Source organism: Watersipora subatra, chromosome 3, assembly GCF_963576615.1.
Source record: "Watersipora subatra chromosome 3, tzWatSuba1.1, whole genome shotgun sequence".
NCBI classification, from domain to species: domain Eukaryota; kingdom Metazoa; phylum Bryozoa; class Gymnolaemata; order Cheilostomatida; family Watersiporidae; genus Watersipora; species Watersipora subatra.
Window position 1 is genome coordinate 15578541 of NC_088710.1, and position 26975 is coordinate 15605515.

Genomic DNA, 26975 nt, shown 5'->3' on the forward strand with positions numbered 1-26975 from the left:
TTTATAGTGTTGCCAAAATTATTGGGTGTCAAAATTTACTATCTGTAAGTCAGGCACATGAAAGGTAAATAAAATCCACTTTTTTAACCATATATCTATATTCTGTTACACAACAAAACAATATAAAATTTAATAATAAAATTTTCTTAAATATATTTAAGAAGTGACATCAAAAAGGTTATCCAGCATATTAGATATATCATGTGCCGTGTATCTTATATATTTATCCGCGTTCTTTGTAAAGGGTGTTTTTCCTGCTCCGTCTAGAAATGCGCTGTACCATACAACCACTTGGCGTTTGTTCTCCGATTTGATGGCTCGCCGAAGTTCGTCGTCAGGAATGGCATAAGATTTTTGCAGTCGACAGATCTCCTCTATCCCCTTGTTGAAATCCTGGTTACGACAGAAAAAAATATACATGTAGACTAGAAGAGCTTCTAGTTGAGGCAATTTTTTCTCCAACAAACGAGATAGACTAAAAATTCCCATGTCATACGGCCCATGACCAAAGTGATATTGGAAACAAGAAAGGGTACTGCTGGTTGAGAAATGCAATATTAGCAGTCAAATGGCACTGCAATGCAATAGGATAACTGCAATGGTAGCTGTAATGTACTGGGTGTGGGTGTTATTATGTACAACAAACAGCAATAATGAAAGGAAAAGATTATATGTTTATATCTCTCCCCCTGCAATAGGAGAAATGCAATATTAAAAGTAAAATGGCAAGCTGCTGTGTAATATACACAGTTTGAAAGTTGGTTGTGTTGAATGCAGAATGGTTTTGACAGCGATCTGTAACCAAAGTGAAGAAATGGGTCATGATCACAGAAACCATGGTTAAGTCGGGTGTGTGATTATTCTTATAATTAAATCTTATAATAATCTTATAAAATCGAATAATTATTCTTATAATTAAATATTGTTATAATCTTATAAAAATCGTTAGAAAAATATTATCATCATTTCTTTTACTTTTACTGCTTGGGACATCAGCTGTTGGAATACCAAAGTACTCATTATAAGTGTCCAAAATGTCAATTACTTTGAAATCGGCAAAAAAGAAACAATTACTTTTCAGTACGTCTACGTTAATTACAAAAACCTTCGGCAATTGAACAATGCCATGGACTGGTGAAATGTGCACGTTCTTCTCGTGAAATGCGGACGACTTAATAGTTCTACTCTCTGTCGCACGGCCTTATCGGCGTTTCGTTGGCCGGCCTTAATTTTGATTAAAAAAGGCTTGTCAAGTTTTAATGGCGATTTTAGGCCAAACTAATCTGTCTATTTATGTATAATCCGATCAGATGGGTTAGTTTTAGGATATTGTCTACAAATTTCAAAGACTTGGTAACATATTTAAATAGGTTTATATGTGTTTTGTATCATTATTATACTTAAACAACTCCATAGAAAAATGATTAAATTTGTTGATGAGATTTGGGCACAAGGGTTTGGGACGGCAGTTCATTAATAATTTTCGAGAGTTGTGTGCACACATGCATTTATCATAAAGCTCCCAAACAATCGCTTCGCTCGTGTTTGGTCACGGGATTACTTTTTTCTGTCACAAAGCAAATTTATTTTTTTCTTGTAATATGGCGAACAATGAGAAAATTCAACAACTTGCTCAAAATACTTAATTAGCAATAGAAAAAACTAATTACTAACAAGGGAGTGGACAACTTCTAATATGGTATTTAGCTATATATACAGTTAATGCAGCTTGTCAAACTTGTTTAAACAAACCTTGTAATCATTATTAAACTCAAGAATTCGGGAAAACTAATTGTAAATTTCTGTCATACTCTTGTTTGCTTTCTGCTTCACTTTATAGATAAACTAAATGCGTGTTTAGATATAAAACAAATGTTTTGAGCAATGCAAAAAATACCAAGTCATTCACCCGTCGTTCACAACTTATCCGCTGTCAATTAGCTACTTCCGATTAGCTACCTTCAAGTGGAACTTTCTAATTTCCTATTTTTAATTGGTTAATTTTCAGATGACCACTTTTAATTTGCTATTTTAAATTAGCTAATTTCAAAGCAAATCAAATGATGCATACTATCTAAAAATTTCACCTTTTTGCAAGATTTCCCAACTGCTGTTTGGGCACTCACAGTCTGTCCTGAATGACATTCTCACTTCAACCAAACAGTGCTGGATTTTCTGTCATACCATAAATTACTTTATCATTTGAGCTGAGTAACCTATTGACAATTTTGAGCAAAATTTTAAAATTGTAAATGCACCTATAGTGGTCTATAAACAAATTGGACCTTTGAAATAAAGAATTGGAACATGTTTCTTACCGTAAATTTATCCTTGATTGCTTGTTTTTCTTTGTCGGAAAGCTACAAAAAATAAGCTTTCATTTTTATGGTGAATATACTGAACAAAATACCAGAGCTTTTTTTTAGTTTATTCGTAAAAGAAAACCTAAAAGGTTGAAAATCAAAAATATAAATTTGAGTTGAACAAGCATATGGACTATGTGAAGGTTGATACAATATTCCTTCCAGAATGCGATCGTAAAATATGGGCGATCTATGGTAGGATACATTTGCATTTTCTAATGGGAAATTTGCTTAAAGGTTGACTTGCAACAAAATTCACATTATAGTTGTTTGGTATCAAAAGATTCACATGTCTTACTCTGCTGTGTTGTAGATGCAAAATATGTGGAAATGTGATTACAAGCTTTTAAAAGCTCAAAAATGAAAAGCTGCCGTAGATTGGAATCAGTTTATTTCTCTGATGTTGTCATTAAATTTGGTTATTGTTTTGTCACATGATGTTCTCCCATGAATTGAAAGGCCAATAAAAGGCTCAATATAAAACGTCTTGTAGCACTAGTTTATGACAAACACTTCGGGTTTTACCGAAAAACCCCGTATCAAATATAGATGCTCGCTACTTTACAGTTTTGTTTCGACTTGGTCTAATCGTCTAGTCGTAGTCTGATCATGTGACCCAATACTTCGCAAATAATTTCTGCAGCACTTTTCGATTTCGATTATCACAGGTGACCAACAGGCTCGTCATGATTATCAGACAATGATATGTACTCCTTCGAGCTAAGGTTAAAAAATTAAATGAATTTTTACGGTAAGTTATAAGATATCAGTGCTAAAAGTGACCGCATTACAATGACGATAAAATAGACGCGTAAGAACAATAGACATGGTTTTATTGAATGCGTGAAGTATATTTGAGAAAATATTTCGACGAATGAGGTTGCATGAAAGTATAAACAGAAACCATCTTGTACAACTACATCCCATTTGAGCCGTTTTGGAAAGAGATTCTAATCTACAGCCGTTTTGTGATGGCTGCGATTAACTGTTCGTTTTTTAGCTTTTAAGAGCTTGTAATCACATTTCCACATATTTTGCACCGACAACACAGCAGAGTAAGACATGGTGAATCTTTTGATACCAAATAACTGTAATGTGAATTTTGTTGCAAGTCAACCTTTAACCGAGTCAATATTTTTAACAATTGTAAGATTAAGAGTAAATTTGAAGCCACCTGTCAACACCTGTCAAGGCAGAGCTACACTTTTAAGAGTAAAACGAAGATGTAAGATTCTGAGCTTTAACGTTAACCATCGTAAATTTTGAAGATTTGAAAGCATTAGAAAAACACGCTGGCCTATATGAAGCTTTGGTAACACCTGTGAGCTTTGCAAATAGGGCTCAGCATCATTTTATACACAACAGCAGTTGTTAGTCACTATACCTTCTCCCCTGGGAGTCGATGTTTTGAGCGCTCATCAGAAAGGATTTCTCGCAAGGGAGTAAAACTCTCAAAGTAGGCATTCTTCTGTTGCGCTATTTGAGTGGCGTAGAAGTTGCCGACTGCCGGATCATATCGGTGGATGACATCTAACAACTCCTGACTATAACAATTGACCAATCAGATCTCACTTACCGTTGTTATAAATAAACCTAGATAGCTACGGAGATAAAGTACATAAGGGAATCTGACGCTTTGACATGTTGACACTATCTAACCATTTTCTTCTCCAGCTAATTTATCACCAATCTGTATTGTTCCTCTCCAATAAACTATTAGAGGCCTGATAAAACTTCATCATAATTGTCAAAGTCAATATCCATTTCTCACCTAAACCTTTCCAATTTCAACGCACACGTATGGCATATATACCAGCGTATGACCTAACATACACCTGGACATGACATAACCTACATCTGTGCATGACCAAACATACACTTAAGCATAACCTAACATACTCCTGGGCATAACTTAACATACTCCTGGGCATAACTTAACATACTCCTGGGCATAACTTAACATACTCCTAGGCATAACTTAACATACTCCTAGGCATAACTTAACATACTCCTGGGCATAACTTAACATACTCCTGGTCATAACCTAACATACTCCTGGGCATAACTTAACATACTCCTGGGCATAACTTAACATACTCCTGGTCATAACCTAACATACTCTTGGGCATAACCTAACATACACCTAGGAAAAATATAACATACACCTGGGCAGGTCTAATAAAAAACGTAGCAGGTCACCTGTGCAGCTTCTGCTGAATGTAGTTGTAGTTGTTGAGCATGAAGATGGCTGCAAGGTGAGGGTCATGGTAAGTGCCCGACTTGTTCTTCAGGTTCCGACCAAGAGCAGATAGAACTTTTGCTATGGGCAATAACGTTAGATGAATGGTAAAGGATGCAGTGAGCTTTTTATTAAATTATTCCGTATGGTCTTATACAATAGGTCTTCCAATATAAAATATACCTTTAGACTGTACCGCAGGTATATCATCAGACTGTACCACAATGTATATGAATAGACTTTACCATAAGGTATATCATCGGACTGTACCACAAAGTATATCAACAGACTTTCCACCCAGATGAAAAAGTGCACTGAGGAGTGCTATGTCAACTCACACAGTAACTTAAAGCTCAGTGATTGCGCTTATGACCTTGAATGATATGTAAATGGAAAGAATAAAACATGGCAAGACATGCTTGGAACAGGAAACAACTATTATGAAATCAGAAGTGAAGCTGAAGTGGTCAACTTAGGAAACAAAATTAAAAGTTACTCACTCATGTAATCCGCTACTTTGACTATCAGATGATCGACATTCTGTTCTCTGTACATAGGATCTGTAACAATCACATTGACATTAAATTAAAGAGAGACCATTCTTGAATATCTTACAAAGTAATGAATGTGAAAGTATATTAACTTACGCACGCAGAAGGAACACAGCAATTAAACTAAAATTATAACATACCTAAGACTAGCAGCATAGCACCAACTACTTCAGCATTCTCCTTGAGGGTAGTCATGAAAGACATGGTCTAGGGATAGAAGTGGCAACTCAATAGACACAGTTGGACACACCATTCAAAATATATGACAAAGGACTACAGATATTAGTAGATATACTGAAAGAATTTAGTATTTAAACCAAAGATAACATGGAAACTTAAAAAAAACAGCAGCCTTAAAAATAGTATCAACATGTGGTCATAGTGGTGAAACTTTCATTTGTACAACAAAAAGAACTTCAGCATGAATGAACATTCCTTATTAATTTATACTAGTGATGTGATGAACACTCCTTATTACTTTATACTAGTGAGGTGATGAACATTCCTTATTACTTTATACTAGTAGGGTGATGAACATTCCTTATTACTTTATACTAGTAGGGTGATGAACAATCCTTATTACTTTATACTAGTAAGGTGATAAACATTCCTTATTACTTTATACTAGTAAGGTGATGAACACTCCTTATTACTTTATACTAGTAAGGTGATGAACAATCCTTATTACTTTATACTAGTAGGGTGATGAACATCCCTTACTATTTTATACTAGTAAGGTGATAAACATTCCTTATTACTTTATACTAGTAAGGTGATGAACATTCCTTATTACTTTATACTAGTAAGGTGGTGAACATTCCTTATTACTAGTAAGGTTATGAACAATCCTTATTACTTTATACTAGTAAGGTGGTGAACATTCCTTATTACTAGTAAGGTTATGAACAATCCTTATTACTTTATACTAGTAAGGTTATGAACAATCCTTATTACTTTATACTAGTAGGGTGATGAACATTCCTTACTATTTTATACTAGTAAGGTGATAAACATTCCTTATTACTTTATACTAGTAAGGTGATGAACAATCCTTATTACTTTATACTAGTAAGGTGATGAACATTCCTTATTACTTTATACTAGTAAGGTGATGAACATTCCTTATTACTTTATACTAGTTAGGTGATGAACATTCCTTACTATTTTATACTAGTAAGGTGATAAACATTCCTTATTACTTTATACTAGTAAGGTGATGAACATTCCTTATTACTATATACTAGTAAGGTGATGAACATTCCTTATTACTTTATACTAGTTAGGTGATGAACATTCCTTATTACTTTATACTAGTAAGGTGATGAACATTCCTTATTACTAGTAAGGTTATGAACAATCCTTATTACTTTATACTAGTTAGGTGATGAACATTCCTTATTACTTTATACTAGTAGGGTGATGAACATTCCTTACTATTTTATACTAGTAAGGTGATAAACATTCCTTATTACTTTATACTAGTAAGGTGATGAACATTCCTTATTACTATATACTAGTAAGGTGATGAACATTCCTTATTACTTTATACTAGTAGGGTGATGAACATCCCTTACTATTTTATGCTAGTAAGGTGATAAACATTCCTTATTACTTTATACTAGTAGGGTGATGAACATCCCTTACTATTTTATACTAGTAAGGTGATAAACATTCCTTATTACTTTATACTAGTAAGGTGATAAACATTCCTTATTACTATATACTAGTAAGGTGATGAACATTCCTTATTACTTTATACTAGTAAGGTGATAAACATTCCTTATTATTTTATACTAGTAAGGTGATGAACATTCCTTATTACTAGTAAGGTTATGAACAATCCTTATTACTTTATACTAGTAAGGTGATGAACATTCCTTATTACTTTATACTAGTAAGGTGATAAACATTCCTTATTACTTTATACTAGTAGGGTGATGAACATCCCTTACTATTTTATACTAGTAAGGTGATAAACATTCCTTATTACTTTATACTAGTAAGGTGATAAACATTCCTTATTACTATATACTAGTAAGGTGATGAACATTCCTTATTACTTTATACTAGTAAGGTGATAAACATTCCTTATTACTTTATACTAGTAAGGTGATGAACAATCCTTATTACTTTATACTAGTAAGGTGATGAACATTCCTTATTACTTTATACTAGTAAGGTGATGAACATTCCTTACTATTTTATACTAGTAAGGTGATAAACATTCCTTATTACTTTATACTAGTAAGGTGATGAACATTCCTTATTACTTTATACTAGTAAGGTTATGAACAATCCTTATTACTATATACTAGTAAGGTGATGAACATTCCTTATTACTTTATACTAGTTATGTGATGAACATTACTTATTACTTTATACTAGTAAGGTGATAAACATTCCTTATTACTTTATACTAGTTAGGTGATGAACATTCCTTATTACTTTATACTAGTAAGGTGATGAACATTCCTTATTACTTTATACTAGTAAGGTTATGAACAATCCTTATTACTTTATACTAGTAAGGTGATGAACATTCCTTATTACTTTATACTAGTACGGTGATGAACATTCCTTATTACTTTACACTAGTAAGGTGATAAACATTCCTTATTACTTTATACTAGTAAGGTGATGAACATTCCTTATTACTTTATACTAGTAAGGTTATGAACAATCCTTATTACTATATACTAGTAAGGTGATGAACATTCCTTATTACTTTATACTAGTTATGTGATGAACATTCCTTATTACTTTATACTAGTAAGGTGATGAACATTCCTTATTACTAGTAAGGTTATGAACAATCCTTATTACTTTATACTAGTAAGGTGATGAACATTCCTTATTACTTTATACTAGTAAGGTGATAAACATTCCTTATTACTTTATACTAGTAGGGTGATGAACATCCCTTACTATTTTATACTAGTAAGGTGATAAACATTCCTTATTACTTTATACTAGTAAGGTGATAAACATTCCTTATTACTATATACTAGTAAGGTGATGAACATTCCTTATTACTTTATACTAGTACGGTGATGAACATTCCTTATTACTTTACACTAGTAAGGTGATAAACATTCCTTATTACTTTATACTAGTAAGGTGATGAACATTCCTTATTACTTTATACTAGTAAGGTTATGAACAATCCTTATTACTATATACTAGTAAGGTGATGAACATTCCTTATTACTTTATACTAGTTATGTGATGAACATTCCTTATTACTTTATACTAGTAAGGTGATGAACATTCCTTATTACTAGTAAGGTTATGAACAATCCTTATTACTTTATACTAGTAAGGTGATGAACATTCCTTATTACTTTATACTAGTAAGGTGATAAACATTCCTTATTACTTTATACTAGTAGGGTGATGAACATCCCTTACTATTTTATACTAGTAAGGTGATAAACATTCCTTATTACTTTATACTAGTAAGGTGATAAACATTCCTTATTACTATATACTAGTAAGGTGATGAACATTCCTTATTACTTTATACTAGTAAGGTGATAAACATTCCTTATTGCTTTATACTAGTAAGGTGATGAACAATCCTTATTACTTTATACTAGTAAGGTGATGAACATTCCTTATTACTTTATACTAGTAAGGTGATGAACATTCCTTACTATTTTATACTAGTAAGGTGATAAACATTCCTTATTACTTTATACTAGTAAGGTGATGAACATTCCTTATTACTTTATACTAGTAAGGTTATGAACAATCCTTATTACTATATACTAGTAAGGTGACGAACATTCCTTATTACTTTATACTAGTTATGTGATGAACATTCCTTATTACTTTATACTAGTTAGGTGATGAACATTCCTTATTACTTTATACTAGTAAGGTGATGAACATTCCTTATTACTTTATACTAGTAAGGTTATGAACAATCCTTATTACTTTATACTAGTAAGGTGATGAACATTCCTTATTACTTTATACTAGTACGGTGATGAACATTCCTTATTACTTTACACTAGTAAGGTGATAAACATTCCTTATTACTTTATACTAGTTAGGTGATGAACATTCCTTATTACTTTATACTAGTAAGGTGATGAACATTCCTTATTACTAGTAAGGTTATGAACAATCCTTATTACTTTATACTAGTTAGGTGATGAACATTCCTTATTACTTTATACTAGTAGGGTGATGAACATTCCTTATTACTTTATACTAGTAAGGTGATGAACATTCCTTATTACTATATACTAGTAAGGTGATGAACAATCCTTATTACTTTATACTAGTAGGGTGATGAACATCCCTTATTACTTTATACTAGTAAGGTGATAAACATTCCTTATTACTTTATACTAGTAAGGTGATGAACATTCCTTATTACTATATACTAGTAAGGTGATGAACATTCCTTATTACTTTATACTAGTAGGGTGATGAACATCCCTTACTATTTTATACTAGTAAGGTGATAAACATTCCTTATTACTTTATACTATTAGGGTGATGAACATCCCTTACTATTTTATACTAGTAAAATGATAAACATTCCTTATTACTTTATACTAGTAAGGTGATAAACATTCCTTATTACTATATACTAGTTAGGTGATGAACATTCCTTACTATTTTATACTAGTAAGGTGATAAACATTCCTTATTACTTTATACTAGTAAGGTGATGAACATTCCTTATTACTATATACTAGTAAGGTGATGAACATTCCTTATTACTTTATACTAGTTAGGTGATGAACATTCCTTATTACTTTATACTAGTAAGGTGATGAACATTCCTTATTACTAGTAAGGTTATGAACAATCCTTATTACTTTATACTAGTAAGGTGGTGAACATTCCTTATTACTAGTAAGGTTATGAACAATCCTTATTACTTTATACTAGTAAGGTGATGAACATTCCTTATTACTTTATACTAGTAGGGTGATGAACATTCCTTATTACTTTATACTAGTAAGGTGATAAACATTCCTTATTACTTTATACTAGTAAGGTGATGAACATTCCTTATTACTAGTAAGGTTATGAACAATCCTTATTACTTTATACTAGTAAGGTGGTGAACATTCCTTATTACTAGTAAGGTTATGAACAATCCTTATTACTTTATACTAGTAAGGTGGTGAACATTCCTTATTACTAGTAAGGTTATGAACAATCCTTATTACTTTATACTAGTAAGGTGGTGAACATTCCTTATTACTAGTAAGGTTATGAACAATTCTTATTACTTTATACTAGTAAGGTTATGAACAATCCTTATTACTTTATACTAGTAGGGTGATGAACATTCCTTACTATTTTATACTAGTAAGGTGATAAACATTCCTTATTACTTTATACTAGTAAGGTGATGAACATTCCTTATTACTATATACTAGTAAGGTGATGAACATTCCTTATTACTTTATACTAGTAAGGTGATAAACATTCCTTATTACTTTATACTAGTAAGGTAATGAACATTCCTTATTACTTTATACTAGTAAGGTGATGAACATTCCTTATTACTTTATACTAGTAAGGTGATGAACATTCCTTATTACTAGTAAGGCTATGAACAATCCTTATTACTTTATACTAGTTAGGTGATGAACATTCCTTATTACTTTATACTAGTAGGGTGATGAACATTCCTTACTATTTTATAGTAGTAACGTGATAAACATTCCTTATTACTTTATACTAGTAAGGTGATGAACATTCCTTATTACTTTATACTAGTAAGGTGATGAACATTCCTTATTACTAGTAAGGCTATGAACAATCCTTATTACTTTATACTAGTAGGGTGATGAACATTCCTTACTATTTTATAGTAGTAACGTGATAAACATTCCTTATTACTTTATACTAGTAAGGTGATGAACATTCCTTATTACTTTATACTAGTAAGGTGATGAACATTCCTTATTACTAGTAAGGCTATGAACAATCCTTATTACTTTACACTAGTAAGGTGATAAACATTCCTTATTACTTTATACTAGTAAGGTAATGAACATTCCTTATTACTTTATACTAGTAAGGTGATGAACATTCCTTATTACTTTATACTAGTAAGGTGATGAACATTCCTTATTACTAGTAAGGCTATGAACAATCCTTATTACTTTATACTAGTTAGGTGATGAACATTCCTTATTACTTTATACTAGTAGGGTGATGAACATTCCTTACTATTTTATAGTAGTAACGTGATAAACATTCCTTATTACTTTATACTAGTAAGGTGATGAACATTCCTTATTACTTTATACTAGTAAGGTGATGAACATTCCTTATTACTAGTAAGGCTATGAACAATCCTTATTACTTTATACTAGTAGGGTGATGAACATTCCTTACTATTTTATACTAGTAACGTGATAAACATTCCTTATTACTTTATACTAGTAAGGTGATGAACATTCCTTATTACTTTATACTAGTAAGGTGATAAACATTCCTTATTACTTCATACTAGTAAGGTGATGAACATTCCTTATTACTTTATACTAGTAAGGTGATGAACATTCCTTATTACTTTATACTAGTAAGGTGATAAACATTCCTTATTACTTTATACTAGTAAGGTGATGAACATTCCTTATTACTTTATACTAGTAAGGTGATAAACATTCCTTATTACTATATACTAGTAAGGTGATGAACATTCCTTATTACTTTATACTAGTAAGGTGATGAACATTCCTTATTACTAGTAAGGTTATGAACAATCCTTATTACTTTATACTAGTAAGGTGGTGAACATTTTCTGTGTCTAAATGATCTAGCCTGAATAACTTACATTACGAGTGAGTTCATGCACTGTCCCGTCTACTGGCATGTTCGATGATTTATCTGGATCATTTCTAATGCTTTCTATGAACCGGTTTAGTACTGTGTTTCCCTACAGCAAAAAGTACAGTTTTTTAAGCAATTATTTTCCTGTAAACTGATTTCTCATTTCCTTTAGGTCAAAACAATATAAATAGACACTATAAAATATGTACACTATAAATATACAATGCATACTCTTTTGAAGAAAAACAGACTGCATGTATAATAAATGTCTAGGCACACATGAGGCACTCACGAGTAATAAAAGCTAACTTGTTAGGGTGATGGAGTCTATTATAATCTCCAACTGGAATTAATGGTAGGTCATAAATAGAAAAAATTAAAACCAGCGACGAGCTCCAAAATAAAAAATGGCCCCTTATTTTTGTATATAAACATGTTTGAACCTCAGTAAGGCATAAATGATCACCATTCCATGCATTTCTTTCTCTTATCTCAACAAGAGTCCCATATGATTTTCTGTTTATAACTATCATTAACAACTCAAAAAGAACTGAGGTACAACTGAATGAAGATTATTACTACTATAATGAGTGATTGAAGTTGATGGAAATACCACTCTATTATATAGACTTTTAACAAATACACGTGTAGCTTATGAGCCTTCGTATAAAAATCATTAACTATGGTGAAATAGTCAATATGATCAAAAGTCCTCCAATAGTGTTAATTGCAAAATCGTCCTTTGTCATGATGGAGAGGACTAAGGGTGGGATATGTCAAACCATAGACTTATTAACTATACTAATATATAGTATAGTTAATAGATCTGTGTCAAACTAACGGAGAGCTTATGATGTCACAATATAAATATACACCTTCAGTTAAACTAGATAGACAAAGTAATGGCCCATCACCCAAATATCACCACCTAAATGGGATTAGCTTCACATGTTCACCAAAAGTGTAATTTTGACTATCTGCAAATTTTTTGTTCAGTTGGAACTAAAGACCGATTTGTATCAGAAGTGGCTGATAGTAGGAGAGATTAAGCTATAGGAAGTTTTTAGTTTAAATTGAGTCAAATACACATAACATGATCATATAAATGAGTTTTATAAAACACATTAAATATCAACTTGCCCCACTTTCCCTACGTATCAATAAGAGAATTATAAAAGTCTGTACTTTGATAGCATTTTTTAAAGAGCTCCTTTTGAAAAAACTCTGACTTTTATAGATCGAGACGGTTGATTAGACTGACATGACTACGGAACAGACAACACCCTGATTTGTACTTTTGCATATTGTATTAATACCGATAAATAGATATGTTGTTACTGCTCTGGGGTAAAGCCACTTTTGCATTAAAGTCGAAATGTTTCAACACCATATGGAGGCACAGGAGCAATTTAGGATCGGATGCCCTTTTTGACATCCCATGAGGCTTGAATCACTGGCTTGCTGCCGGCAATTCAGAGTGCTAACCAATAAACCTACCATATTATCTAGGTTATTAATAAGGGCAGCGAACTTTGACCTGTTGATAGGTTGACAACCTTCCAGCTTCACATCAAACTCAGGTTTGAGAGCTCGTAGGTGTTTGACTAGAGGAAAAAGAAGTGGTACTTCTTTGAAGCTGTACTGTTCAGCCGCCTTGAGGACGCTCTCTCCTAGCTTCTCACCCTCCTTGACAAGCAGGTCAAGACACGGCTGAATCATTATTTCAAACACTTTCCTCTGATGCTTCTGCGGTATGATACTGTTCATTAGCTCACTCTCAAGCTAAAACAATACAACAGTAAGGTTTTATACTGTTCATGGCTCACATTCAAACTGAAACAACATCCTGTTAGTAAGGTTTTATACTGTTCATGACTCCCACTCAAACTGGAGCATCCTGTTAGTAAGGTTTTATACTGTTCATGGATCACAGTCAAACTGAAACAACGTCATGTTAGTAAGGTTTTATACTGTTCATGGCTCACACTCAAACTGAAACAACATCCTGTTAGTAAGGTTTTATACTGTTCGTGGTTCACACTCAAACTGGAGCATCCTATTAGTAAGGTTTTATACTGTTCATGACTCCCACTCAAACTGGAGCATCCTGTTAGTAAGGTTTTATACTGTTCATGGTTCCCACTCAAACTGAAACAACATCCTGTTAGTAAGGTTTTATACTGTTCATGGTTCACATTCAAACTGAAACAACATGTTAGCAAGGTTTTATACTGTTCATGGATCACACTCAAACTGGAGCATCCTGTTAGTAAGGTTTTATACTGTTCATGGATCACACTCAAACTGAAACAACATCATGTTAGTAAGGTTTTATACGGTTCATGGCTCACACTCAAACAGAAACAACATCATGTTAGTAAGGTTTTATACGGTCAATGGCTCACACTCAAACAACATGAGGACAATGAGGCATTAAGCAGTTTGTCAGCTCACTTTGAAACTGAAAGAACATGTCAAACAATTTGAGTCAAAGTTTTGGTGAGCTATTCTAGGCGCGTCTAAAGGACACCATAGAAGTAATCAAAAAGGTTAAATAGAGGTTTGTGTAGCAAAAAGTTTTAACTGTTGACTAACTTTAACTAGTAATAACATCAGTGTAGTATAGCAAATAGTATAGCACATTTATCAATCTAAAGCATAACAAAATAAGACATACCGTTATATATGATAGTTTTGAACTAATTATGCTATGATGAATAAACAACATTCAATTCTAATGAAATTTGTAGCTGTGGTCACTTTTAAAATGCGTTTGACATTTTACAAAATTTTTGAAGAGTGTTTAGCAAATAATTTATGATTCTAATGAAAACTTAACAACGAAAATGCCATAAATATTTGGTGCAACCAATTTACTATGCTAATTTATGTACAGCCTTTACCATACGTAACACATAGCTACATAAACTTTACACTTCAACTACACTTCACTTGCTTTTCTGTTCCTGAAAGTTGCGTGTATATATACAGAAGCATTTAAGTTTGTACTAAAATTGGTTTCAAATTTCCATAGTTTGTCTCAAGCATATACTATTTACCTTTACCTATATTTCTGACCTACTTGTACAGATATTTGGGCATGTAAAAAAAACTATGCCTAGAAATTTATCAATTTGAAAACTCAAATTAAGTCATAGACTTATTCAATAGATGTAAACAATAGTCAACTATCTACCTGAATAAGTTTAAGAAAAGCAGTTACACAGTTCATATAGCCCTCTGTCTCAACCATGAAGAGCTCTTCTTCCCTCTTTGCTGGTGTATCCGTTCCCTTCAAGAGAGCTCTCTTAAGCAGTCTGCAAAATATCGACGCGTAAAATATAGTCATCTTAAAAACCGACCAGTTTTTTAATGAAGCCTCAATTCTACAACAAATTTCACATAAAATATGCTCAAACTGGTCAAAAGTATTAAATTACTGTTCACATACAAAAGCAGAAGAACCTTTGTAAATTTATGAAGTTTTTCCTTCTATTAAATAAAAACCTAATACCAAAACTGTATTATTCTATGTTGTTTTTAAAGCAATTTGTAAACCTGGTAAACCACACAGGTATAGATGTAACTTGGACTACTACACATGTTATTATGATGGGACTTTAAAGTCCTGTCAAACCTCAACATATGAACCTAATTAATTCCAAGAGTTGCTCTGTATATTAAAACCATCTCACTTAGAGCAAATATTTCCAAACTGCAATTAACTCTGTTAGTGCTACACTATACATGTAAGTTGAGTGTTTACTTTATCAGTATCCCAGTCCAAAAACCTATGATACTTCCACTCGGCTAATATTTTAAGGAAATAATGTTTGGCACGACGCATCATGCCAATACGTTAATGGCTCCATGCCCAATCAAAAATGTCGATGCTTGGTCATTGCTTGATACAAAGTCGCCATTTTGTGTACCACCAGCACTGGTTGCATATTGGTCGATGGTGTTGAAGGTTATTTTCAATGACTTTGGTTTATGTTTTATAACTTATAAACAGAAAAATAATTGTCACAATATATGACTTATTATTTTCAGCAACTTCTCAAAACCCGATAAGTGAGTAACACCACTAATAGAATTGGCCCTGATGGAGATCCCTAATGTAAAAACACCCCGGGCAAACAACACACTACTAGGCCAAGAGCTAATACCATAGAATGTGCCGAACACAATGGAACCTAATGAATCCGCATGTGTAGCTCGTTGGAACCTAGGAGGACGCGTATGTCAAAACTCTTCTTGGCTAAATTCTACCCCGTAAGATACATAATTTGTATGAAGAGTTGATAGTGAAGCTAGATTTGATTGCATGTAGAAATCAATATAGCCTGTGCCTCACCCTTTGGCCCCCTTAGCCTTCTTGGCTCTGTTGATGTTAGTGATTGTGCTTGGAGAAGCAGACACAATGCTGTCTCCACTTGATGACTTTTGCTGGTCTATCAACCTATAGCAGATAACCAGCCATATGTATATTCTCTAAGAGCTCCAACAAGACTGGTAAGGATATTACGTAAAGAGGGACAGAAGTATATTAATGGTTTCCATGGTAAGAAGGTAATTCACCCTTGAAGTGATTTGGTGAGGCGTGAGGCCCTTGTCTGGGCATAGTTGATCATGAAGTCTGTAGTGCTGAGGTTCCTCACAAGCCAAGAAGAGATTTCTTCCAGCTGCTCCCGGACCGACTCTGGCATGTACTCCAACTTGTCCATGGGATGCAGGTCAAACTCTGCTGCTCAAAAACGGACAATATAAAATAGCCAGATGAAATACAGAAATTTCCAATGCTTTTTCAAATAACAAAGCTCGTAATCGATGTCACATTCAAGAAAAAAAACTTCAAGACACTTTTTGAAGAAGTCAATGACCATCTCTTAGCTTGCAACTAAAACCAAATTAAGATTATGTTTGTGCTAACTAAGTACTTAGGCAGCCAACTGTTCCAACAGCCAACTGTTCTAACACTGGGTACCTCTTGATAAGCAATATGGCAACGCAACGAATAGATGACATGATGAGCAGGTGTCTACCGAATGCTTTGACATGCTAGGCAATAATACAGAGTATTTTAATGTTGAGTAGGTATACAGATTTCTCGCCAGAGGTGATAAAAAAGTCTTAACATTTGGTTATAGCAAAGTGTGTGATTCAAACCTGCATCCTCATTTAATCCAATTAGATTGGCCAATTGTATGGGTAGGAGTGGCTTTGAGTACTGCGTCAGGAGCACCTGGAACTCCCTCTCGATGGCTTTCTTCCCTTTCTGATAAAGTGTGTTCTGTGTAATAAATTAGAGCAGAGTAAACTGTCTTGTTTGTGATTGTAAGAGTTGCCAAAAGACTAAAACCGTGAAATCAGAGAAATTAGAACTATTCTACATAGTAAGAATGTGTTGTTTAGGTTTAGGCATGAAGTTATCGGTCGCTATTGTTTCGATAAAACATGCTAAACTAACAGATTTTTGTTAGTTTAGCATGTTTCTAGTTTTAGCAACATTCTAGAGATCACCAAAGCATTGTCGTAACCAAGCAGAGGTCAGGGTTCAAGTTAGAAGCGAATTAAAATAGTTCCTCACAAGTGTTCAAATTACTTTATATAATTAGATTCGTAAATAAATGTTACTGAGGTACATCCGACGCGTATATAAATTATATTTTAGGATTTTATGGGACTCATGAAAAAGAGGTGAGTTTTGAAAGTTCTTCTCTCCAGCTCCCATCTCATCTAGACAGAGATTTAATTACTGCTCAGAGAGTTTCAACTATAACCCAACACAAGCTATATCAATATTAGTCTTCCACAACCCTTCATACTTATTCATTACAATTATTATTACTACTAATTATTATCATTATTGTGAATTACTGTTGCTATCATTATTATAGTCAAACATTCACTGAAGATTACCTGTACATTGTTTGGCATATGACATAAAATTTGAAAAATTAATTTCCAAAACATGAAATCCAAAATTTCTTGAAAACATAAAGGCGAACAAAATTAAAAATAAAATGTAACAATAATGAAAAATATATAGAATAAGTTAATGAATCATCTTTAGTATAATTTAGAGTAAATTACGTTATGTTATTTTATCACTAGTTCTATCACCAAACCAATCAAATGTCAAACCTACATAGGGTAAGACATACTTCTCTAAGGTAAAGTAGCTATAACTACTGTTTACTGATTATGCTTCCTTGATTTAAGTTTTACTTGCACTTTCAATTTTAAAATTTAGCTTTTGACATAATTTTATCAAATGTATTTGTGGTAATGCTGTACGTAATTGCTTGAAGTATATACTATTGTTTACAGAGCTCTACAACAAATTTAACAAAATGCAATATATCTTTTTAATATTTAGTCCAACATACAAGTTTTGACACATAAAGCAAAAATTGGAAAAGATAAACTTCATATTAAGGTTTGACTAAACATAAACTATATTGGAACAAATCGCTTTGCTTTTCAACCGCAGAGGAGAGTGATAGGATAACAAAAGCACTTTACTACAATTTGAAGTGATGTAGGAGATGAGCAAATGACTAGAAGGTGACACTTTAGGGTGAGCTGATATATTCAAGCATAAAAACATGGATGTTAGTATTTAGTATATTAGTGCAAATACTCGCATACTGTATACAAGTACTTACAACTGCAGAATATTCCGGGCTGCCACGATGGTGCTGACCAAAATAATCTATGGCAGCCTTCAACTTTATCATTGCGTTCATGTACTGGCGAGCATCTTTAGTCACACTACAATAAAAATAAAACAGCGTCAGGGCTTGAGGAAACAACTGTGAGTCGGATGTGATATACATACAAATACATGAATGCTGACACAACATATAATTGACACTTACTGTCCACTGGTAATTATCTCCTCCATATCCGTGGCAACACTGTAGTAGCCAATCACTTTATCTATAGAGGTCAAGGTCTTGTCTAAGTCTGGAGAAATACAATTTCAGAAATATCAACATTTACTTTTGGTGGAAATCTTCTCAAGAACTACCATAACAAAATAATAAATAAAAATTTAAAAACCAAAAGTTTTAGGTTCCGAATTGTGTGCAATTGATTGAATGCTGATAAGATATATGTTTCTGTTTAGCCTGATTGGAAAATGGGTACTGCTACAAAATTGAAGAATCAATTTGGATAAAACATAAAAAACAAGAACATATAAATGAACATATAAAATGAAAACTAAGTGGTCATAAATCTAATAGTTTAACCAAAATATTGCAATATCTTTAGAATTCGATACGAACTTTCCTGTCTGATTTGGTAGCTCCGAGTTTGCACATAGACAGGCTGTATCGTAACCTCTAGCTTGTGTAGCCGTTCTTGAAACTTATCTAGTACTTTTAACATGGAGCCCGTCTGTTCTGAGCTTTTCGTTAATGACTCTCTCAGACGTGCCAAGTTAGTAACCTCCTATCGGAGTATAATATAACCTTGATTGTCATTATGAAACAAAAAGCATGTCATACTCAAGTACGTATGTTCGAAACACAAGACACAAAAGACCTACCCTGTTTAACTTCCGTTCAAGGTAATCCTTCTTAGTAGAAACGTCATCCATCTTGAGAATGTCCCTCTGTTAATTTAGATATCGCATACAATTAAATATAGTGCATGTTTAGATATTGCATACATAGAGATATTAAATATATTTAGGTTTACTTAGATATAAAATTTTTCTAGATATGGCATATACAGGTCCTTAGATATTGCATATAGCGAAATGCTGAATAAATTAGGATTGTTGTCTGCAGACAACTTTAGCTAGTTAAGTTTATCATGACTACTAGACTGTGTTAGATATCCCAATGCTGATAACCAATACTACTTAGCATATAAATAATATTTATATTTTTTAGCTCATAAGACTATATTATAATTCTTTTTTTAGTTGTATTAACAATATTTGAAGAAAAACTTAATGACTTTGTGAATGTTTAACACATCGCCATAATATTCACTGATGATACCCAGAGTGTTGAAGCATTTTTTCATTTTCCATTTAGTATTTAGTAAAGGTAACACAACTCCTGATATGGAAACTCTAAATAGATCACATCATAATTATAAAATTAATTTCTTGCATGAACAAACTTTTGCAAGAACAAGAGACAAAGCAAACAGCCTGGTGCTTCAATAATAAAATGATCTATCTTATTTGCTAGCCCTTCATGCGTGTTGTTCAATGTGTTATTGGTCAGCACCAAAGGGTCAGCAGCTGCTCTAAAAGTATACCACTCATATTCTAACTGAAACCCCTGAACTACTTTTAGTGGCTTGACCTGTGTGTGCGCGCACGCCCGTGTTTGTGTGAGTTTATTATGTTATAATAAGATAATACATCAAAATATAAAAACAAACATAATATTACCAAATATAATTGCCAGATAGTTGAAAACTAGAGACAAGGCAGCCCAGTAGCACTTAAAAATGCTAGAAAATACACCACTCCTATGTATTCATCCCATCAACTCCATTCAAACTGTAACATTCCATCTTCAACATCTTCAAAGCATCTGGAGCCAAATCTTCAAGATATTCATTACCTTATTATACAGTGTCGTAGCTGAATACAACATTGAACTCTGCCCTCTGTCTTTAATTTGTTTATATGTAAAGCATTGAAGTACTTTAACTTCGTGTGATTTTTATAGTCAATAATCATATCTCTCAATTTATCACATGTGTAATTTTTAGTAAAATGCATCCAAAGATGATATTCAAATAATATTCCAATTGGCAGAAAATAGCAAAATTTTGCAGACGCAGATTCATTGTTTTTCATGCGAGAAATAATTCTAAAGGCTTCTTTTGTATCGCTAGAACTTGGTTCAACTCTGTCAATCCAGCACGCTCACAACTCCTGTCAATCCAGCATGCTTCCAACTCTGTCAATCCAGCATGCTCCCAACTCTGTCAATCCAGCATGCTCCCAACTCTGTCAATCCAGCATGCTTCCAACTCTGTCAATCCAGCATGCTTCCAACTCTGTCAATCCAGCATGCTCACAACTCTGTCAATCCAGCATGCTCCCAACTCTGTCAATCCAGCATGCTCCCAACTCTGTCAATCCAGCATGCTCCCATCTCTGTCAATCCAGTATGCTCCCAACTCTGTCAATCCAGCATGCTCCCAACTCTGTCAATCCAGCATGCTCGCAACTCTGTTAATCCAGCATGAGCTCATAACTCTGTCAATCTAGCATGAGCTCACAACTCTGTCAATCCAGCATGCTCCCAACTCTGTCAATCCAGCATGCTCGCAACTCTGTTAATCCAGCATGAGCTCATAACTCTGTCAATCTAGCATGAGCTCACAACTCTGTCAATCCAGCATGCTCCCAACTCTGTCAATCCAGCATGCTCACAACTCTGTCAATCCAGCATGCTCCCAACTCTGTCAATCCAGCATGCTCCCAACTCTGTCAATCCAGCATGCTCCCATCTCTGTCAATCCAGTATGCTCCCAACTCTGTCAATCCAGCATGCTCCCAACTCTGTCAATCCAGCATGCTCACAACTCTGTCAATCCAGCATGCTCCCAACTCTGTCAATCCAGCATGCTCCCAACTCTGTCAATCCAGCATGCTCCCATCTCTGTCAATCCAGTATGCTCCCAACTCTGTCAATCCAGCATGCTCCCAACTCTGTCAATCCAGCATGCTCGCAACTCTGTTAATCCAGCATGAGCTCATAACTCTGTCAATCTAGCATGAGCTCACAACTCTGTCAATCCAGCATGCTCCCAACTCTGTCAATCCAGCATGCTTCCAACTCTGTCAATCCAGCATGCTCCCAACTCTGTCAATCCAGCATGCTCCCAACTCTGTCAATCCAGCATGCTCCCATCTCTGTCAATCCAGTATGCTCCCAACTCTGTCAATCCAGCATGCTCCCAACTCTGTCAATCCAGCATGCTCGCAACTCTGTCAATCCAGCATGAGCTCATAACTCTGTCAATCTAGCATGAGCTCACAACTCTGTCAATCTAGCATGCTCCCAAAGTTTAGACCCCAAATTAGCAAAATATCACACTACTAAATAAGGATTTATATTATCACCATATCCAGTGATGTAGTGCTACCTTAACTCTCTCTAACTAAGCTATGGTTAGAAAATTTGTGTGTTTTTTAAGTATAACTATAGGTAGGGTTAAAAAATTTTAGACACCAATTCGCGAGGTATATTATAGCTCTATTTCGATATTATTTTCTCAATTTAATTATTACTACAGATGTGCTCATTTCTCATATCATATACATGATTTTAATGCTCTGTAGGCTTTGGCATCCAGGGCTTCGCCCCGGACCCCACTGGGGAGCTTACAGCGACCCCCCCCCCAGGCCACCAGCTGTTCCAACTGCCACTACGTGGCTGTGGAGTCGCGCTGCGACTCTTGGTCGCCCACATCCGCTTATCTCAACTTTAGAGTTATGGTTAAAAAAAGATTAGCACTACATCACTGACCATATCCATACCATTATTATATGTAATATATTATGAAACTATATAATCTTACATATATATATATATACTTATATTAAACTCGGGCTAGCATCTTAAGCATCTTATTGTTATAAAAAATACAGTATTTGTCACTTGTGTGAAGTTCTAATTATGTAGCAAATAGCAACAAATTAATCCTGCATTAGGACATTAAAAATAAAAGCTTTTGAAGTACATTAAAATAAAAAAACAAATTTATTAGCCAATAACAGTGAGATGCTATTTTTATGATTTTCTCCTTTAAACCAAAATAAATGATTCAAACCTCATGAATGTTCGGGCGGCTCTGTAAATGATTGCTTTAAAAAGCGCTGCCTCTTTGTTATATGTCATATTAGTAAGTGTTGTTGTTGGCTTGCAGAAATAAAATTATTTAGTAAATGAGCCATGGTATTTACATGACTAGTATAACAAAAACAACCATATTATAATGGAAACACAGTAAAGACAACCTCAAATTGTTTGTCTTCAAAAACCTTCATAAAATTAAATAGTTATAGGCTTAATTAGTAGTCTATAGTGTTTGAATCTCATTTTGCTTTAATTGCAGAAAAATAACATCTCGAAATATTTATGTGGTTTGTAATTTCTTTGTATATATTGGAAAAATTCAAGAATCAAGGTGTCACCTCAGTTGATAGTTATGCACCAATAAAATTCTCAATATGTTAGCTTGAAACGTGTTGCTTACATTGTGTCTGCTTTGGGGTAGGGGAAGTGGGGGTATAACGGGATACTTAATATAAACACACAAAATTTTCACTTTTTCGTATCCTGAGACAAGTAATAGATGTTTTAATGCAAGCTGGTCTATGTCTATTTTATATACTCAAAGCCTCATTGCAGTTGTTTATTATGATATTGAAAATTTTTGGGGTTTTATAAATTAATCCAATTTCCCGTTTTACCCCAACAGTGTGGGTAAAACGGTACGCTACACTAATATCAGTAGAAAAATATGGATAATTCGAAATCATGCTTTTATTAAGTATTATTCCTTCTAATAATTCAAAAAGAACCAAGTAAATTACATAGCTTTAGAAATAATATATTGTGAGCCCAATCATTTGCATAGTTCACACATAAAGTCATCATCCTCATCATCAAGGCCAGCACAAAGCTCGTGAGCCCAGCTACTACAATGCCTGCATTTTACCCATCCACTGTCAGCGTTACCTTTCCAGTAGGAATCATTGCAGTATAGACAGCTAACATCTCCGTCGTCGTTGTCGCTACTTACTGGTGTAGGAGTCTTCCTTCTCTTAGCCTGTTTAGTTCTTTTCTTTTTAGATGTTATATGACCACTTGTTGAGGGTTTCTCTGCCAAATGAGTTAAATAAACTTCATTAGTTAGTATAGCGGTTCTCCCTCTGTTAGTTTTACGTTTTTTGAGTGTGTCAGTTGATTTCTTAGGAAAGGGTGCTATTTCTTCTGGACTTTTGTGAGAAGATGTGCCTTCAGTAGTTATGGCAGATGTTGATGGTTCGCTTAGAACAGGTGAAGGAATAGGATTATTACCTTGAAGATTTTCATCCGCTTCTGTATTGTCAGTAGGTGCTGCTGCCTCAAACATGTCATCAGTAAAAACCCCACGGTCTGTTGGGAAAATTCCACTCTTCCTAAATCCGCCTAAGGCATTTGCTGGAACTGACGCTTTGATATAGGACTTACCAAATAAGGTTGCTACTTGGTCCAATGACACTACATGGCCGGGATTATTTCGAAGCCATATCTCAACTTTCTTAGCATAGTAGGTGCTGAGTGGACCCATCACAGACACATCCAGGGGCTGCATGCGGTGGCTACAGTGTGGTGGCAAGCATAATATGGTAACTCCGTTGTCTTTTGCCTTTTGTATCACAGGGATATTCTGTGTGTGAGTTTTGTGGCCATCAAGTATCAGCAGAGCTGGGTTGCTCAAGGTAGACCCAGTGTGTTTGAGAAAGTGGTCAAACCACATTTCAAACAGTTGGCTTTGCATCCATCCAGAAGGGTGTGTGACACAAAGGGAATCTGGCGGGGCCCCTAACTTGAAATGAGGCTTCATGCGAACATGAGGAAAAATTATCATGGGAGGGACAAACATTCCAGCTGCATTCATACACATTACTGCAGTGCTCAAGGTACCCCGTTCAGCTGATGTCAGGGAGCCCACCTGTTTTTTTCCGCGAAGAGAAACCACTTTAGAGGTTTTGGCCTGCACTGTAGTAACACCTGTCTCATCCACATTAAATATCCTACTTGGTGGAAATTTTTTAGCATCCTGAATACTCTCCAGGAGGTCAAAGAATGAAGATACAGATTGCCTGTTGAAACCTCGGGCTCGTGCTGCGGAGGTAGCCTCAGGGCTTCTCAGTGACAAGTTATGCCTACTCATGAAACTTCTCATCCAATCCCAACCAGCCTGTTTTGACTCATGGTTGAATGGATGGTGAATGTCGTTGCTCTCAGCATATTGATACGCTAAACTACGCAGCCCAGTTGTAGTTAGACCATACAACATACCATCCATGGACTTGACATAGACTACAAGCTCCGCCTCTTGATCAATTGTAAATGTAGTTTGTCTACTACCCAGTCCTTTACTGGTTCCTTGGAATAGTTTGTTGCCATCCTTACACCGGCGCTCTAATGTGCTCTTTGGAACATCGAACTTCTTTGCTGCACTCAGGTATCCACATTTGCCTTCCTTTACATCAGCTATTGCTTTAAGCATAGAATCCTTATCCCATGACTGCCTGTTGGTCTTTCTTACATAATTCCGTGGCATAATGGCACCTAGAAAGTGTAAAGAAATGAGGTTTTACAGCTTGAGGTAAAATGGGATAGCATTGGGTAAAATGGGATACATGGTATCCCATTTTACCCAATACTCTTAGCCTATAAATTTCATGTGTAAAAAGAAAGTGAATGAATAAATCATTTTTAAATCCTATGCCATCTGCAGCTTAAACATCAAAAAGGTTGTGTAGGTTATTACAGATTATAAAACAGACAATTTGAGATTCAATGACAAGTCACATGACCTTTGGTTTTTGCAAGAAACTTTGAAAAATATGAAAAACTTACCTCAAATTTTCTGATCATGAGAAAATGAAATATGACCTTGACATTCAGTGAGCATAGATCATTGGCTTTCCCTCTCTGTGAATTTGGAGTTGCTACCTCCTTCCTATATACAAAATATTGCCCTATCCCATTTTACCTCAATATCCCGTTATACCCCCACTTCCCCTACAAATAGGAAAACTTTGATTATGTTCTCAGTGACTTACTTGTTTTTGTCAACAGACTATTTCAGTGTGATATTATACTTGAATTACAACCAAATGAAAATATATGTTTTACGTAGTTATAAGCGCAGTTTTAATCAAGAATGTGGTATGATGAAGGTAAGGATGCACACAAACGCTATATACCCTTCTATTATAATCAATAGAAATTCATATTAAAAAATATAATTAATTATAGTTTTATGATGTAACACATAATTCATAAAGGTTACAGTGTTTTTAGATTCAGTGTTGAAACTAAAACGTATTTTATAGCGATGGTATTAAGTTACCTAGAGGGTCGGTTTTACAGCTGTCACAGATTACAACTATTGCAAAAAGAGCTTAAACTCAACAAAATTTTAAAGAAATCTAGCACGGTTGTAGCTTAGAGTTTATTAAAAGAAAACCGGCCATTGCTGTATCATTCATGGAAGGTTGAGCAACGATATGATCAGTAGTTAGTTTCATAATCATTCTTACTCAGACGCTATAACGAATACTGTATAAATCTATTTTGCAATTGAAGATTTTTAGCGCTAATTTGTGAGCTCACTAAAAAATTTTCATCGACAGATTACTGATGCATAACATTTGTGTTGTGGTATGGAACTTACAATCTCAAGAGGGCTGGTTCGTGTATACGATTTGTCTTCCGTTCTTGAAAAATAAAAGTTGAATAGCCTAGGTTTCAACTCATATGAGTACTTTGGTTTTAGATTTATCACAGTGAGTCTAAAAGTTGAGAACTTGAAACTACGTTTTTTTCGAATCAAATATAGCAAGTTCTAACGTGTTTGTTTACTGTGGAGTTGTCTACTTTAGGAAAGAACAACCCACATTTTCGTATGTAAATTCATATACATGTAATTCAATTGATAATTCAATGGTATACTGTATAAGTAAATATATTGCATGGATAAAATATGAGAACATTTATAAATTTGTTTGCTATAGAATTGCATTTTTAATTTTATAAAACAATATATCATTTACGCCTGTTTATACTTAGTACATAGCTATGAAAATAGCAACCCTGGATAAAAAAATAATGCACACGTAGTGTAATGGATTTTGTTTAATAAAATTTAAACACACAGCATTGTGACAACCCATATATAATAAAATCATAGCTCCTATACTATACAAAGTTTTTGTGGTTAAGCTAATAAATGTAGCAGCTTTCCAGC

The 26975-nt window shown here is 34.1% G+C and overlaps 2 protein-coding genes across 2 annotated transcripts; both read right to left on the bottom strand.

Annotated features, from left to right (window-relative positions):
- Window positions 1-33: 33 nt before the first annotated feature.
- Window positions 34-26432, bottom strand: LOC137391526 (exocyst complex component 7-like). The gene is made up of 17 exons (XM_068078029.1): window positions 26403-26432; window positions 19519-19584; window positions 19256-19421; window positions 18845-18932; window positions 18632-18737; window positions 17130-17253; window positions 16542-16707; window positions 16318-16422; window positions 15157-15277; window positions 13458-13742; window positions 11965-12066; window positions 5294-5360; window positions 5103-5162; window positions 4563-4683; window positions 3748-3907; window positions 2319-2360; window positions 34-393 (listed from the first exon to the last, which is right to left on the bottom strand). The coding sequence occupies exons 2-17, from the start codon at window positions 19567-19569 to the stop codon at window positions 157-159; spliced, it is 2001 nt and encodes a 666-aa protein (XP_067934130.1). The 5' UTR covers window positions 19570-19584; window positions 26403-26432; the 3' UTR covers window positions 34-156.
- Window positions 23577-25283, bottom strand: LOC137390379 (uncharacterized). Its single transcript, XM_068076711.1, has one exon. It carries the CDS (start codon window positions 25281-25283, stop codon window positions 23577-23579), a length of 1707 nt encoding a protein of 568 aa, XP_067932812.1.
- Window positions 26433-26975: the final 543 nt, after the last annotated feature.